Source organism: Myotis nattereri (assembly GCF_964212035.1).
Source record: "Myotis nattereri genome assembly, chromosome: 16".
NCBI classification, from domain to species: Eukaryota; Metazoa; Chordata; class Mammalia; order Chiroptera; family Vespertilionidae; genus Myotis; species Myotis nattereri.
In genome coordinates this window covers 42464314-42479072 of record NC_138091.1, presented here as the reverse complement: position 1 = coordinate 42479072, position 14759 = coordinate 42464314, and the positions used below count along the sequence as shown (strand labels likewise).

The window sequence follows — 14759 nt, the reverse complement described above, 5'->3', positions numbered from 1 at the left end:
CCCTGATGTGATCTTATAGTTTCGAGAATACTGATTATAATTCTTTTAAAAAGATCTTTCATTGTTTTTTTTGTGTGTGTTTTTTGAGAGAGAGAGAGAGAGAAACATTCATGTGAGAGCAAAACATCTATCAGTTGTCTCCTGCATGCCCACTCCTGGGGATTGAGCCCACAACCCAGGCATTGGCATGTGCCCTGGCTGGGAATGGGACTGAAGTGCACAGGAGGATATGCAACTGACTGAGCCACACTGGCCAGGGCTGATTATAATATTTTTGTGGTTTCTTTTTATGCTTCCATTATCTCTGACTCCTCTGAATTCCTTTTCCTGTTTGCTTTTGGGGTGGGGGTGTCTTTATCTTTCTTGTTACAGGTTTCCTTCAAATGTCTGATAATCCTTGGCTACCCATTCTTTTTATTTCTTATTTTTAAATATATTTTTATTGATTTCAGAGAGGAAGGGAAAGGGAGAGAGAGAGATAGAAACATCAATAATGAGAATCATAGATCAACTGCCTCCTGCACACCCCCTAGTGGGGGTCCAGCCCACAACCCTAGGCATATGACCTTGACCAGAATTGAACCTGGGACCCTTTAGTCCGCAGGCCGATGCTCTATCCATTGAGCCAAACCAGCCAGGGATTGGCTATCCATTCTTACATAACAAACAACTGAGTGGAAGCTCTGTGTAAATGGGGTACTTGAATGATGGGCTCTTCTGTGGACTATTTGGGCAGGAACATGACCTTTATGTTGAGGAGACCCTACCCCTCACTCCATTTTTTTGGTACATGTTTTTTCTCTGTAAGCCAATTTCCTTAGAGGGACTTTATGGCCTTTTGCTGGGAGAAACACCACTCTCTGACCATAATGTTGGCTGTTACCGAATCTTCCCATTTTCAGCATGGTCTCTCCTTCCTTAGCTGTGCCAGATATGTTAAAGTCTCTCTGGGTTAGCTTTTCCCAGCAAAGGAGAGCCCTCCAGTTTGCTGGGCAAGGGATTTAGATTCTAACTGCCCTCCAAACTGCCTTGTAACCAATCCTGTTTTCAGTCCCACCTACACCCTCACGGTACCTGGTGATTCCAATTCCTGAGCATTTCTAGTACTCCTCAGCATTAATCAACTTGTTTCCTGGTTTCCCCACTCCAGAACTTCCGCTTTCTCTATTCTATTAAAGCCATTTCCATTTACCTATGCTTTTCAGCTTCTAAAATGTTGACATCTCTTGTCTGCTATTGTCCCTTCTTCAGGTCTCCGTCTATGTGAATTTATGCTCTTTTCATCCTTTACTGTCATTTTAGTGGGGTTGGTAAAGGGAAATGGGTAATTGTGTCATGCCTCATCAATCTGCCACATTTACCCTCAAGTCTCTTTACAATATATAAATTGTGTGTTCTGCCTCTCCTAGGTAGAGAGCTCTTTTCACCACTTAGAACTGTATTCTGCTTGGACTGGGGTAGGATGAGGCAGAGGGTAACAAAAGAAGATACACACCCTTCCTCCAAAAAATTACATTTCATTTGATTCTCTCAGGGTGGGTAAGGGCCATTTTTCCATTGTGTGATTTCTCTCAACTACTTTTTTCAAAAGCAGGGAAGTCCTGCTACCCATCCTGTGTTTTATGTATTTTGGCTAAGAGAGCAAGAGGGCTGGGTGGGGTCCTCAGGAAGGTCATAAAATAGGAAAAATTGATTCATAACCCATACAAAATTAGTGCTGGGCATGGGCAGTAGAGATTACCAAATCCGATTTCCTTACTTTATAAAAAGGAAACTGAAGCCCAGACAGCTTTAGTTCATTTGGATCAACTTTGGTCACTCAAGAAGTAACTCTACTCAAATGATCGCTTGAAAAATGCCAAGTTCTTAACAGTCATTGGGTCTTTGGTTTCCTCTGCCCTAAGGCGTGGACCCATTGCTGTTCCTCAGGGAAAAAGGTCGTTTCAGAGGTCGTCCCGCTCCTCACTGTACCTAGTTTTACTGCATGTAGCACTCGTTAATACCTGAAATTATGTAATTATTGTATTATTTATCTGATAGTCCTCACTGGAATGTAAGCCCTATGAAAGAAGTTATCGTTCCTGTTTCGTTCACAGTTTAATCCTCAGGAGAACTGGGATTTGAAACTAAGAAGTCTGGCTCTAAAATCCGCGCTTTCAGCCACTATATTATGCTGCTAAGCAAGCAAAGGCGGCCCTAACCGGTTTGGCTCAGTGGCCAGCGCGTCAGCCTGTGGACTGAAGGGTCCCAGGTTCGATTCCGGTCAAGGGCATGTACTTTGGTTGGGGGCACATCCCCAGTGAGGAGTGTGCAGGAGGCAGCTGATCGATGTTTCTAACTCTCTATCCCTCTCCCTTCCTCTCTGTAAAAAATCAATAAGATAGATATATATTTTATTTTATTTTATTTTTTTTTTTAAAGAAAGAAAGCAAAGGCGGAGCTTCTGCAAACACAGGGAAGCAGGAGGTTAATGAAAGATACACACAGGAAAATCAGCAGGTGGAAAACATCCGGAGGCGTGCATACCGCACCCCCTATGACCTTTCTCTCCGGAAGCACTTGCCCTCCCCGGCGCGAGTGCGCACGCGTTGTACCCGCGGTCGCCCCGGGAGGTGCGCTGAGCGGACCACGAAAGGGAAAAGTTCCGCCTCTCGGGCTGAAAGGCGCATGCGTCTCGGGGGCTCCGATTAGGACCCACCTTCTCGCTTCCTCCCTCCCTATCCGGCGCGCGCAGGGTGGGCGTGGGAGGAGGCGGGGAACAGGGGAGGGGAGCGAGGGGGCGGGTGTCGCGGGAGAGAAGGAGCGAACCGGAGAGCGTCGTTCTGAGAGCAGTGAAGGCGGCAAGATGGCGGACCGCTTCTCCCGCTTCAACGAGGACCGAGACTTTCAGGTAAACACGGGCGTCGCCGAAGATCCGGGGGAGGCGCTGGCCGAGCTGAAACCTTCTTCTCCTCCGCTCCTGGCTCTCTTTCCGTCCAGGTTCCGCTCCGGCTTGCCAGGCGGCTCGCTCTTCTCCGCCTCCGATTCCTCCGGGGGCCTCCAAGCTTGAGTCGAGGCCGCATCTAACCCCGAATTCTCCTGCCTCTTAGACTCAGGTCGCCGGGTTTGCGGCTTCGGCCTATTTGGGCTTCGGAAGCCCGGCCTGACCGCTGGCGGGGTCCGTGCTTCCCCGGGTCTCCCCTGCCTGCCGAGGCACAGGGCTGGCTCCCCGGGGACAAGAGGGTTGGGTCGGAGGGTTTGGGAGAATATTACTAGACCAGAGCTTCCGAACCCCTGGGTTTTGCTTGCACGGCTTTTTTTGGGGGGGGGAGGGGGGAGGGGCGGACGGAGGGGGACCTCCCCTCTTTAATAAATAAATTACTTTCATTGTGTTTCCGATTCCTCACCCGCAAAAGGGTGCTTTAGTTGTTAGACGCCTTCTTAGTCAAAAATTGAGATTTCCCGGGCCTAACTGTTTTATTATTCTTAGGCCGTTATTTGGGCCTGAAAAACAGTAAGTTATAGGACTTGAGTTTCGCCCCAAATTTTACCTCGAAAGAAGATTCATAAGAAGCAGAATGATAATGGACTTTGCAAGCGTGTGATAACTAGTGCCCAAGCTTGATTTTTCTTTTCATTTGCAAATACCGTATAGAAAAATGCCCTTGTGCTGGCAGGCATTATTGAGAAAAAAAAATAAAGGCAGATTAGAATAACTCATCTTTCGGCTGTTTAAAATACCTTCCTGGTGAGCATTACCACAGAAATCTCGGCAGTTAAAAGGGATTTAGTAGAGATGGGCTATTTCTAGGATAAAATACATCCTCAGAGTCTCAAAGAGACCACTGCATTACTACCGCATATCCTGGCAACAGCAATTTGAGTCGGGATGAGCCTCTCAAGTTCTTTTCCTGCTGCAAATCTTCCTCCAAGTAATACAGGGAATATTCCGGATAGGTTTCAGAAGGCAGTTTGAAGGGTTTGGATTCCCTGAGGTAATTGGGTTGGTAAGTAAGCAGGTTAAACCAACACTGGACAGTTTAGTGCCTTGGACGCTTAAGAAGTTTTGCAGCAGTGAGGGACCTGGGCTGTCGGGAAGCCTGCGATCATGCGCCTGCTGTACCGCTCGCTGCAGCACACACAGCACAGGAGCTCAGCGTGTCTGAGGATGTGTAATGCGGGCCGTTTGGTCCCCGGGAAAGGCGGTTCTTTAGCAAGCACCGGGACACAGGAGTAGGCTGCAAGATGTGTGGGCTTTATTGGTAATTTTTAAAGGGACATGTCGATACCGAACACCCTCAAGTGCTTTTCAGAGGAGAAAATTTCAAGGTGACCTAATAAAATTTTAAATAGATAACATGAACAATTGAGCTTTGAGGGAAAATGGCTGTCAACCACATAATTTCAGCAGACTTAAACAAACAAAAACAGGATTTCCAGGGCCTTGAAAGATTTTGAAAACTGGATAGCCTAGTACGAATGCTGTCACCTGAAAAAAAATTGAGAAAGCCTCTACCTTTTCAAGTGAGATGACTTTCTTTTTTTCTTGATGCTGAGGATACTACATGTATTTTAAGTATATTTTCTCGTATATTGGAATAACCAATTCGTGCTGTATTGAGTCAGCCAGGAAAATGTTGGGGTTTTTTTTAATCCTCGCCCAAGGATAGTTATTCCATTGCTTTTTAGAGAGTGGAAGGGAGGGATGAAGGGGGAAGGAGTGAGAGACACATCGAATGTCACCCCCCCCACCTGTGTGTCCCCTGACCCGGGCAGGTATCTAACCTAAGTGTGTGCCCTTGACTGGTACTCAAACCTGGGACCCTTCGCTGCAGGGGCCGACTCTCTAACCACTGAGTAACACTGGGCAGGGGTTGGTTTTTTTTAAAGTCAGATATCCTAGTATTATGGGTGGGTAAATAGGGCATTGGGAATGAAACCTTTTAGACAATTACAAGATGTTAAAAATTTTGTAAGTTATTGTGCTAACATTCCAAAACATTCATTTAAAAATAAAGTAGTATTTTTTACTAAAGGGAAAAGTATAGATAGATTTTCATTAATGATGTCCTTTGATTAAAGTTATTGGAGAGAAAATGTAATAGGGCACTCCTGCATATAATATAGTATACCAAACATTTTGAAGGTCAAGTTATTCAAAATTAAATATGGCCTCCTTTTAAGATTTTAAGTGATAAATAAGGTGAAGCCACTGAATACACTTGAAAACAAATCCAAAGTAGGTTTCCAAACACAGTACACAGATCCTGTTGCTTTAAACAGATCTTATAGTAATGGAAAATTTTTCTGTGCATCTTCTCTGGTAAGTTCTAGATGGCTATCATTTTCTTTGCCAATTTACCATCAAGTGCAAATTTTGAAGACAACATCAAGTTGTCTTTTGAACTTAGTATGGAGTCCGAGGTGGGCTCACTATTAGATTTTGTGAACACCTAAAGTTTCAAAGGTGTGTCAAGTATAGTGAGGAGCATAACTGTGGTATGCCACTTGAAGTACTTATGAATATAAAGAGTAATTATTATTAGGGATATACAGTTAAAAGTTTTCTAAATTAAATTTATTGGGGTGACATTGATTTATAAGATTATAGTGGTTTTAAAAGGCTTTGATAGCTTTATAATAATAAACAGGTACTACTCCACAGACTACATGTATTATCTCAATCTTCACTATAACCCTATGAGATAGCTACTATTACATTTTCAAATGAGGCAGGTGAGGCAGAGTTTTAAATACTTTGGCCAAGTACTGGTACACAGCTGGTTTGGCAGACTGTGGATTTAGACTCTGGCTTTTTAACTCTTGAACCTGTGCTCGGGACCCTTATCTCTACTGCCAATTATATGTTTTGTTTTTTGTTTTTTTTTTAAATATATTTTATTGATTTTTTACAGAGAGGAAGGGAGAGAGACAGAGAGTTAGAAACATCGATGATGAGAGAAACATCGATCAGCTGCCTCCTGCACATCTCCCACTGGGGATATGCCAGCAACCCAAGGTACATGCCCTTGACCGGAATCAAACCTGGGACCCTTCAGTCCGCAGGCCGACGCTCTATCCACTGAGCCAAACCGGTTTCGGCAATTATATGTTTTATATAACTAATTGAGTCATCAACTGTGGAGGATAAATTTATAGGTCACAAAGAACAAATGAGCTTTTAGAGAGGTGATTCAATTAATTTTACTCTGTTCTAGTTTGTTCAGATCTGTTGATTTCCCAAGGACTTCTAGGGGGACTTCTGTTGCACTGTTATAGAGGATATATTAACTGTTGTTTTAGTTTAGACTTTCTTTTGTGTAGCCTTTTTGAGTGGTATTTTATCTTTGGAAATCTTTATGATCTATGCTGATTTTTTTTAATGCTGTAAGAGTTTTAACTACTTTAAGAATCTGTCCTGTTTCTGAATGAGACATGCCTACTGCCTACATTTATCAGATTAAGGCATATTTATTCACAGATTGAAATGTATGCAAACTAAGGGAAAATACATACTAAAACTTAGAATATAGATGTATTCAACACTTTGACTAATAGGTTCACTAAAGAAAGTTTTATTTGTACAGTGACTTACAGCAGTAACGTGTTAAACATAGCTTAGCATTTAGTGGTTGCACAGCTATTAATGGTAATGCAGCTCAGTACTAGTGAGGAACTGTTCTTCAATTTGTATACCTAGAAACATCAATAATGAGACAATCATTGATCTGCTGCCTCCTGCCCGCCCTCTACTGGGGATCCAGCCCATAACTGGGGCATGTGCCCTGACCAGGAATCCAACTGTGACCTGACCTCCTGGTTCATGGGTCGATGTTCAACCACTGCACAACACTGGCCGGGCTGCACTAGATTTCTACTGAAAAGGAGCTATGATAATAGTGAGTGGTAAAGTAATGAGAGAAATACATATTATCTTAAAGGTCATAATTAAACTATAAAAATTACCCAAGAACTTTATATACTCTGTATAAGTAATCATGGTGATAAGTAGCAATAAGTCATGTATTACTTTTATGTAAAAGTTCATAGGATTCCTCCTTGTGTTTCATATATGATATCAGGATGTGACCTTTAGATAATTATTTGAGACCATTAAATGAGGGTGTTTACAGTTTAACAATACTTAGGTCACAAAAGTGTATCAGAATATTTTCTTTGTGGTACTATAGAGTTGGCACTCTGATTAATGTAGGCATGCTAGAGATGATACATGGGCAAGTGCTTTAATCTCTGTTTTCTGGGTCTCTCTCCCATCATCTGAGAGAGAGAGATGCCACTAGCAGTGAAAATCAATGTTAGCTTTGCTTGAGATACTAAAACTGAAGCAAAATCATAACTATTCTCTTTCTTGTGCATGGTAGGTGGAAAGAATTGGAACAAAGGCCATACAGATTTCAAAATACTGATGATGAATCAGCATGATTATAAACAAATTCAGAATTATTGGTTATTATATTCTCAGGGGATCAATAGTGACCAGCATAAGGAAAGGCTCCCTGGTGATGATTTGAAGGGTAAAGGATATATACATTTAAGATAGAAGGCACTTAAAAACATGGAACATATCAAGGAATAACATCAGAGAGAAAGATATAAGTTGTACTGTTGGGAGAATGGGATTGACAAGAACTGTGCTTATGGGGCTTCATGTGATGGTGTGCTTGCTTGTTTTCAAGGTAGGCATGAGAGACCAGGAAGAAACAGATCTAGACAGATACACTTACTATTAGGCTGATTATTATAGGGGCTGTTCTAATGCCATCAACATTATAGAAAAAATAGCTGTCATGTTGTATTCTTTACTTGTATTCTATATTTGTCACACAATTCTCATTAGAGTACTGCAGTGATACTTTTTTTAAATCACATTTTCTTATCTCTTTAGAAGTTATATAACCAGAACTAAAATTTGTGACTTACATTTATAAAAACAACACATATATAATTAACTATTCTGATTTTGCTGCTTCATGGCTGAGATAAATTTCCATATAATTTCTCTCCATTTGGGTACATGATAAAATGAAACAAAAAGTTTTCTGGAGGTGGTCAAAATTACCATTTTCTGAAAAGGAATAGCAGAAGTTCATGAGATCTTGAATTATGGATTTGAAATCCATGTAGAGGTTTCATCTTTGTTCTTGTGATTTAATAAGTTTCTAATATTTTATTAATGAAAATTGATTCCAGCTTGAGGTAGACATCCAGTTCTTGAATTCTATTAAAATTCCTTCCCTGAAACAACTCGGTACTTTTGATTGTTTGTATGTCTGGCATTAATTCTCTTTTCACATTAGCATTGCCATTTAGTATTAAGTGAAAGCTGACTCATGGTAATTACCAAAGGAATTACAAATGACCACCACAAATACTGAAAGAAGTCATTGATTTGCTATTGCAGTGAATACCAGAAGATGTTGTAATGGTTTTTCCCATTTATAAAAAGTGAATTGTCCATTTAATTAAGGAAGTCTAATCAGATATGCTTAATGCATATTGCATTAGTCAATACAAAAATTTAAATATGCTCAGGCTGAAAGACAAAATACTGTATTATCTTGCTTATACAAAATAATTTCCTTGGGATTTAACAAATACATTTAGTATTTTATACCTAATTTAGGAATGTATTGAAGAAAAGGTAGTTAAAATTGCTTTGGCATTGTACATAGGTTAATAGCACATAGTGTTTTAGTAAGTGCTATAGATAGGAAGAAATTACAATTAGGGCCAAAACACAAGTTTCCTGTTAATTTGCTTTAATTCTTTCTTCTTCTTCTTCTTCTTCTTTTTTTTTTTTTTTTATTGACAATGTTGAGGTCAAATAAATCTTGCATTGTGTGTCACTCAAGCAACCAGAAACTATCTTTGTAATAGTACATTTGATGTCATCTCACAAGGTATCAATTATTTATTGTCATCCTTGCTTTTGGCAATTGCATTGCTTTAAAAGAATTTCAGTTTATCTCTGTGCTTTATAGAAGTGAAATACAAAAGTTTTAAAAGTTGAAATAGAAAAAAGTCATTGATCATGTTTGTGGCTGACATTTTAAATAATGATTGTTAGAAAAGCCAGTACTCATATCTCACGTAACATTATTTTTCCAGAGTTGATGAGGGAACAGAAGCCTCATTTTTCACCCTTTTTGTAGGCAGTACTGATCAAAAACCAAGAAATGAATTTCATACTCTAGGTCTTGACTAGAGATGAAATTGAGGCTGATGCTTGTGAATTATATGCTGTACTATCAGTAATTTCCCTTGTTGCTATGAGTAATATGAGATATCTTAATAGAAAGAATGAAAGTGGTTGGAAATTTAGATGGCTTAAAAGTATTAGGGTATCATCTGCACAAGAGATACCAAGGATATATTTACCTCGAGATTATTTTCTAGAATATAAAATAATTTTTGAAAAGATTGTTAAAACTATTTTAATAGTAGTTGTACAGAGAAGTATGTGTACGTCTGGGGGAGTTCATTAAATGGTGTTTTTCAAGGAGCTTTTGTTATAAATGGAGAGAGAACAAAAATAACAATAATACTTAGTTTATTAAGACCAACATGATTATCAGATGAATAGTGTAATGCAGAACTCTAAGGCAGGGGTCCTCAAACTTTTTAAACAGGGGGCCAGTTCACTGTCCCTCAGACCGTTGGAGGGCCGGACTATAGTTTAAAAAAAAAACTATGAACAAATTCCTATGCACACTGCACATATCTTATTTTGAAGTAAAAAAACAAAACGGGAACAAATACAATATTTGTATTTGCATGTGGCCCGCGGGCCGTAGTTTGAGGACCCCTGCTCTAAGGAATGGAGAGAACCCTTAAAGTCGGATGATTGGGCATGCCTTTATGAAGAGATTAGCATTTAAGCTGGTCTTGAAATATGATGGGAGTGTATCCTTGCAAAGGAAAAGAACGGGAGGCATTCAGTTGGAGAAAATAGCCAGGGCAAAAGTACAGAAGTGGAACAAGCAGAATTGGTGTGTTTTTTTAGGACAGTGAATAAACTATTGGACATAGGGGAAAAGTGAAAGTTAGGGCTACAAAAGTAAGTTTAATTTTAATGCTTTCAGCAGGAATGTACTAGCTATTAGGCTATTTAAATGGGGATAGACTTCAAAGCAATTTTTCTTCAGGGAATATTAATTCAGGTATAATTGTGTTAGATGTTGCTATACATACAGTTAAAGCTGTGATAACCAGTTTCCATTAGTCAGAGTAAGGGCAAGGGAAGAGGGTGTATACAAGTTAGTGATTATAATAATGAACTGTCTGATTTTAAGCTTGGCAGGGAGATAGGTGAGGATTTTGGTGTTGAGGGGTAGGGGCGGAGTGAAAAGTTGGATTAATGGATTGTAGGTTCTGATGGGGTTTAAGAATTGGAGTGGAGGTATTAGAGCAGCGGTTCTCAACCTGTGGGTTGCGACCCCTTTGGCGGTCGAACGACCCTTTCACAGGGGTCGCCTAAGACCATCCTGCATATCAGATATTTACATTATGATTCATAACAGTAGCAACATTACAGTTGTGAAGTAGCAACAAAAATAATTTTATGGTTGGGTCACAACATGAGGAACTGTATTTAAAGGGCCAGAAGATTGAGAACCACTGTATTAGAGGAGAACACAATGTTTGAAATGGAGATTATGGAAAGGTTGAGAATATTGGTAATGACATTGAGAGTGAAATGGCTACATTAGAATGGACAACAGGATTTTTCATTATAAGAAAGGAAAATAAGGAACTGAGGCACCAGGATATTGTAAAATCATCTAACCTGGATATTAGAATGGTAATGCAGAGGAACCTCGTTTCTCAAACCTAATTCGTTCTGGAAGGCTGTTCAAAACCGAATCATTTTTTCTCATTAGAAATCATGTAAATTGAATTATTCCAAACCCCCAAATGATTCCCTATTTTAACTTTTCTTACGTACAGTACACGTCTATTGTACTGTTTAATCTTTAAATGAACACTTTAAAAACAAAAAGGACATGAAATGTAAATGAAAATTTAACAAAAATGAAAATGTTACAATAATTATAAACAGCAACAAAAGCAAAAAAAAAACAAAAACCAACACAGCACAATATCCTGAGATTTTAACAGTGGTAAATTGACTCATATTTGCGCATTCTCTCTTTTGTCACCTGAGAGATGCGTGACTCATCATACAGGTAACAGCATGAAGGGTTGTCAGGTTGAGAAGTAAATTGTTCGCGATGGGAGATGTTCGAGAAACGAGGTTCCACTGTATTGTATAGCTGTATACTGTTACGGTTTACTAAGTGCCCTCATATACATTCTTGTCTAATTTTTCCAGTAACTCAGTAAGATAAATGGAATAGAAGTAACTCCAGCCCAGATAAGTTATTTTGCCTACTATAGAGCTGGGTTTTGTACTTTAATATTCTGATTTCTTTTGTAGTGTCCTTTCTGATTTGGTATATACTTCAGCCTCTTTTCAAGGAGATGAGTGCTGGTATTGTCTACAGAATATAAAGCATTGTTTCTCTTTAATACATAGCAGTATTTTCTACCAGTTAACTAATTGGTAGGACATAGTTGGTATGCTTATCATTAAATATATAGTTTTTCCAGAAACATTTCAGTGTTATAAGTTTAATTGATTGTTTAAATCAGTTAATTTTGTTCATCTGTTCCAGTACAAAGTAGCCAGAAGAGGAGAATGGTACTTCCTAGAGACTGTCAAATTAGGGTACTATAAATTTATTCTTGACCATTATTAGAATCAAAATTTTTTTTGTTGTTTTTTTGGTGTTTATTTTTAGAATCAAAAGTTTTAACTGCTGTGATATCTAGTGATGAGAACATCAGCTACTATTTGTTGAGTATATATTACATGCTAGGCTCCGTGCCATGGCATTTTGGATATATTTAACCTAAGTAACCATCTAAACCAGGTGGTGTCATTTTAGAAATGAGAAAATAGGCTTAGAGAAATGGAGGCCACACAGTTAGTAAACTCAGATTTGAACTTTGATCTCTCATAAGCTGTGACTTTTCCTGTGGTTCCTGGTTGTTTCAAGAATAAGATCCAAACTCACTAACTTGGTTTATAAGACTTTTAAGCATTCTGAATCTCTTGTAATAGGTATATCTCTTTTCCCCTCATCTTTCCATCCAACAGTTTCTGTTATCTGGATCAGCTAGGCTTTTCCGTTATTCTTGTTTTTGCGTATGTTCCTACCTGTCTGGAATTTCTACTATTCATTCTTCAAGACTCAATTTGATGTTATCACTGACATCTTTCCTAGGCAGAGTTAGTTGTTTCATTTTCTGTGCTTGCACAACACTTTGGCCATATTTCAGTAATAGCACTTTCATTAGTAAACAATACAGGGTGCTTACTCTATTAGGAACTATGTTACGTATTTTCTCATATAACCCCCTAGTAAGTTAAGTTCTATTGTTCCCGTTTTACAAATAAAAAACATATCCCCATTCACATAGCTAGTTGAAGAGATAGCTTTCAGGTAGTTTGGAACTGGTCTCAGCCTTTAACCACTGTGATGTTTTAACTTTTCTACTATATACTTTCTTATAATTTAACTCATCTCACTGAACTTGAAACTTCTTGAATGAGAAGCTTTTTTGTTGTTGTTGTTTTTCATTTTTTCCAGCATTGAGTTGGGGTCTGGCACCTGGAAGTTGCTCAGATATTTGAGTTAATGGTTAAGTAAAGGCAAGTATATATGTAGGCTTAGTAGAGGCTGAGAAGAATGTCCAGACTGGAGACTCAGCTTCCTGCTGTGCTGTGGATTATTTCTGTGATATCCTATAAAACCAATTGAGGGATATATCAGGTATGGAGGTTGTGTTATAAGTAGTTACAGTCTCACTGTATTATGTATTATATATAACTAGAGGCCCGGTGCATAAAAATTTGTGCACTCGGGGAGGAAGGGGGGGGTCCCTCAGCCCGGCCTGTGCTCTCTCGCAGTCTGGGACCCCTCAGGGGATGACTACCTTCTGGCGTAGGCCCGCTCCCCGGGGGGATTGGGCCTAAGATGGCAATCAGACATCCCTCTGGCAGCCCGGCAGCCCTCGGGGGATGTCTACTTGCCAGCGGGGAGCAAGCCTAAATTGCAATCGGACATCCTTAGCGCTGCTGAGGAGGCAGGAGAGGCTCCCACCACCACCATTGTACTGGCAGCCATCAGCCTGGCTTATGGCTGAGCAGAGCTCCTCCCATGTGAGAGCGACCTGACTACCAGACTACCTGACTACTCTCCTGCATTGAGAGTCTGCCCCCTGGTGGTCAGTGTGTGTCATAGTGACCAGTCATTCCCAGTCTTTCTGCTGTTAGGGTCAGTTTTCATATTACCCTTTTACTATATAGGATAGAGGCCTGGTGCATGGTTGGGGACCGGCTGGTTTGCCCTGAAGGGTGTCCCGGATCAAGGGGTCCTGCTTGGGTGCCTGGCCAGCCTGGATGAGGGGATGATGGCTGTTTGCAGCTGGTCACACCCCTTTCAGGGTGGGGGGTCCCGCTTGGGTGCCTGGCCAGCCTGAATGAGGGGCTGATGCCCGTTTTCAGGCTGGCGGGTGACTGAAGCTCCCAACCTCTCCTTTTTTTTCTTTTTTTTTTATTCTGGGATTTATTTACCTTCTATGGCTGTCACTGGAGCTGAGAGCCGGCTTTAGCTCTCAGGCTCAGCTCCAGCTCGACTGCTGAAAGCAGGTCTCTGGGTTTGTTTGGGTTCTATAATTGTAACACTGTTGTGGTCCTGCTCATTCCAGCTCTGAAGGCTGAAAGCAGGTTTCTGGGTTTTGTTTAACTTCTATAATTGCAACCTAGTTGCTTAGAGTGCAAGCTCAGAGGCCGGCAGCGGCAGGCGGGGAACCTTGGCTTCCTCCTTCACTGGAGCAAGCAAGCCTCCTGTTCGCTTCAGCTGCCTGGCTGCTGGCCACCATCTTGGTTGGCAGTTAATTTGCATATCTCGCTGATTAGCCAATGGGAAGGGTAGTGAAGTTACGGTTAATTACCATGTTTCTCTATTATTATATAGGACTGGAGGCCTGGTGCATGGGATTCGTGCACTGGTGGGGGGTGTGGCCTGTGGGGATTGGCCCCACTGTGGGAGCACCACTTATCCCGGTCAGCCAAGTGGCTGTGGACCCACCCTCTGAGCGGCTGCTCCCTGGTCTGGCATCTTCCGTGGAGCCGGAGCACTCACCTCTTCAGGGGATTCGGTTGGGGCCGGGCCCAGGGACAATAGCACTGAGGAGCGGTGGAGTAGGCCTCAGTCCCACAGCGGCCACGAGCCTGCTTCCCAGCTTCCAGGGTCAGCTCTGCGAGCCTGGCGGCTGCAGAGTTACACAGCCTGCAGGCATCTGGAGGAGGCAACAAGGAGCAGAGGAGGAGGAGCCTGGGGTGAGAAGGCAATAATCGAAGCCTGGGTTCCTGCCCGTCGGCCCAGGGTTTGCAGTGGGAGCAGCTGCGCATCCTGGTCAGCCGAGCGGCGCTCCCACTGTGGTAGTGCATTGACCACCAGGGGGGAGCTCCTGCGTTGAATGTCTGCCCCCCTGGTGGTCAGTAGACATCATAGCGACTAATCGGTCGTTCTGTTGTTTGGTCATTGGGCTTTTATTATATAGGACTAGAGGCCTGGTGCACAAAAATTTGTGCACTCGGGGGGGACGGGGTCCCTCAGCCCAGCCTGTGCCCTCTCGCAGTCTGGGACCCCTTGGGGGATGACCACCTGCTGGCTTAGGCCCGCTCCCCG

General features: G+C 41.5%; 1 protein-coding gene across 13 annotated transcripts in view; it reads left to right on the top strand.

Moving 5' to 3' along the window:
- Window positions 1-2628: 2628 nt before the first annotated feature.
- GPATCH8 (G-patch domain containing 8) overlaps window positions 2629-14759 on the top strand; it is a 77143-nt gene continuing 65012 nt past the window's right edge. For 2 of the 13 annotated variants that reach the window (XM_081110840.1, XM_081110845.1), the window contains exon 1: window positions 2782-2890. Coding sequence is in view for 1 of the 13 variants with exons in the window: in XM_081110829.1 (XP_080966955.1) it covers window positions 2846-2890 (45 nt within the window). In the remaining 12 variants the exon portion in view is untranslated. Of the gene's footprint in view, window positions 2891-14759 lie in introns of all 13 variants that reach the window. The other 11 variants (XM_081110839.1, XM_081110846.1, XM_081110842.1 and 8 more) reach the window with 10 other exon arrangements.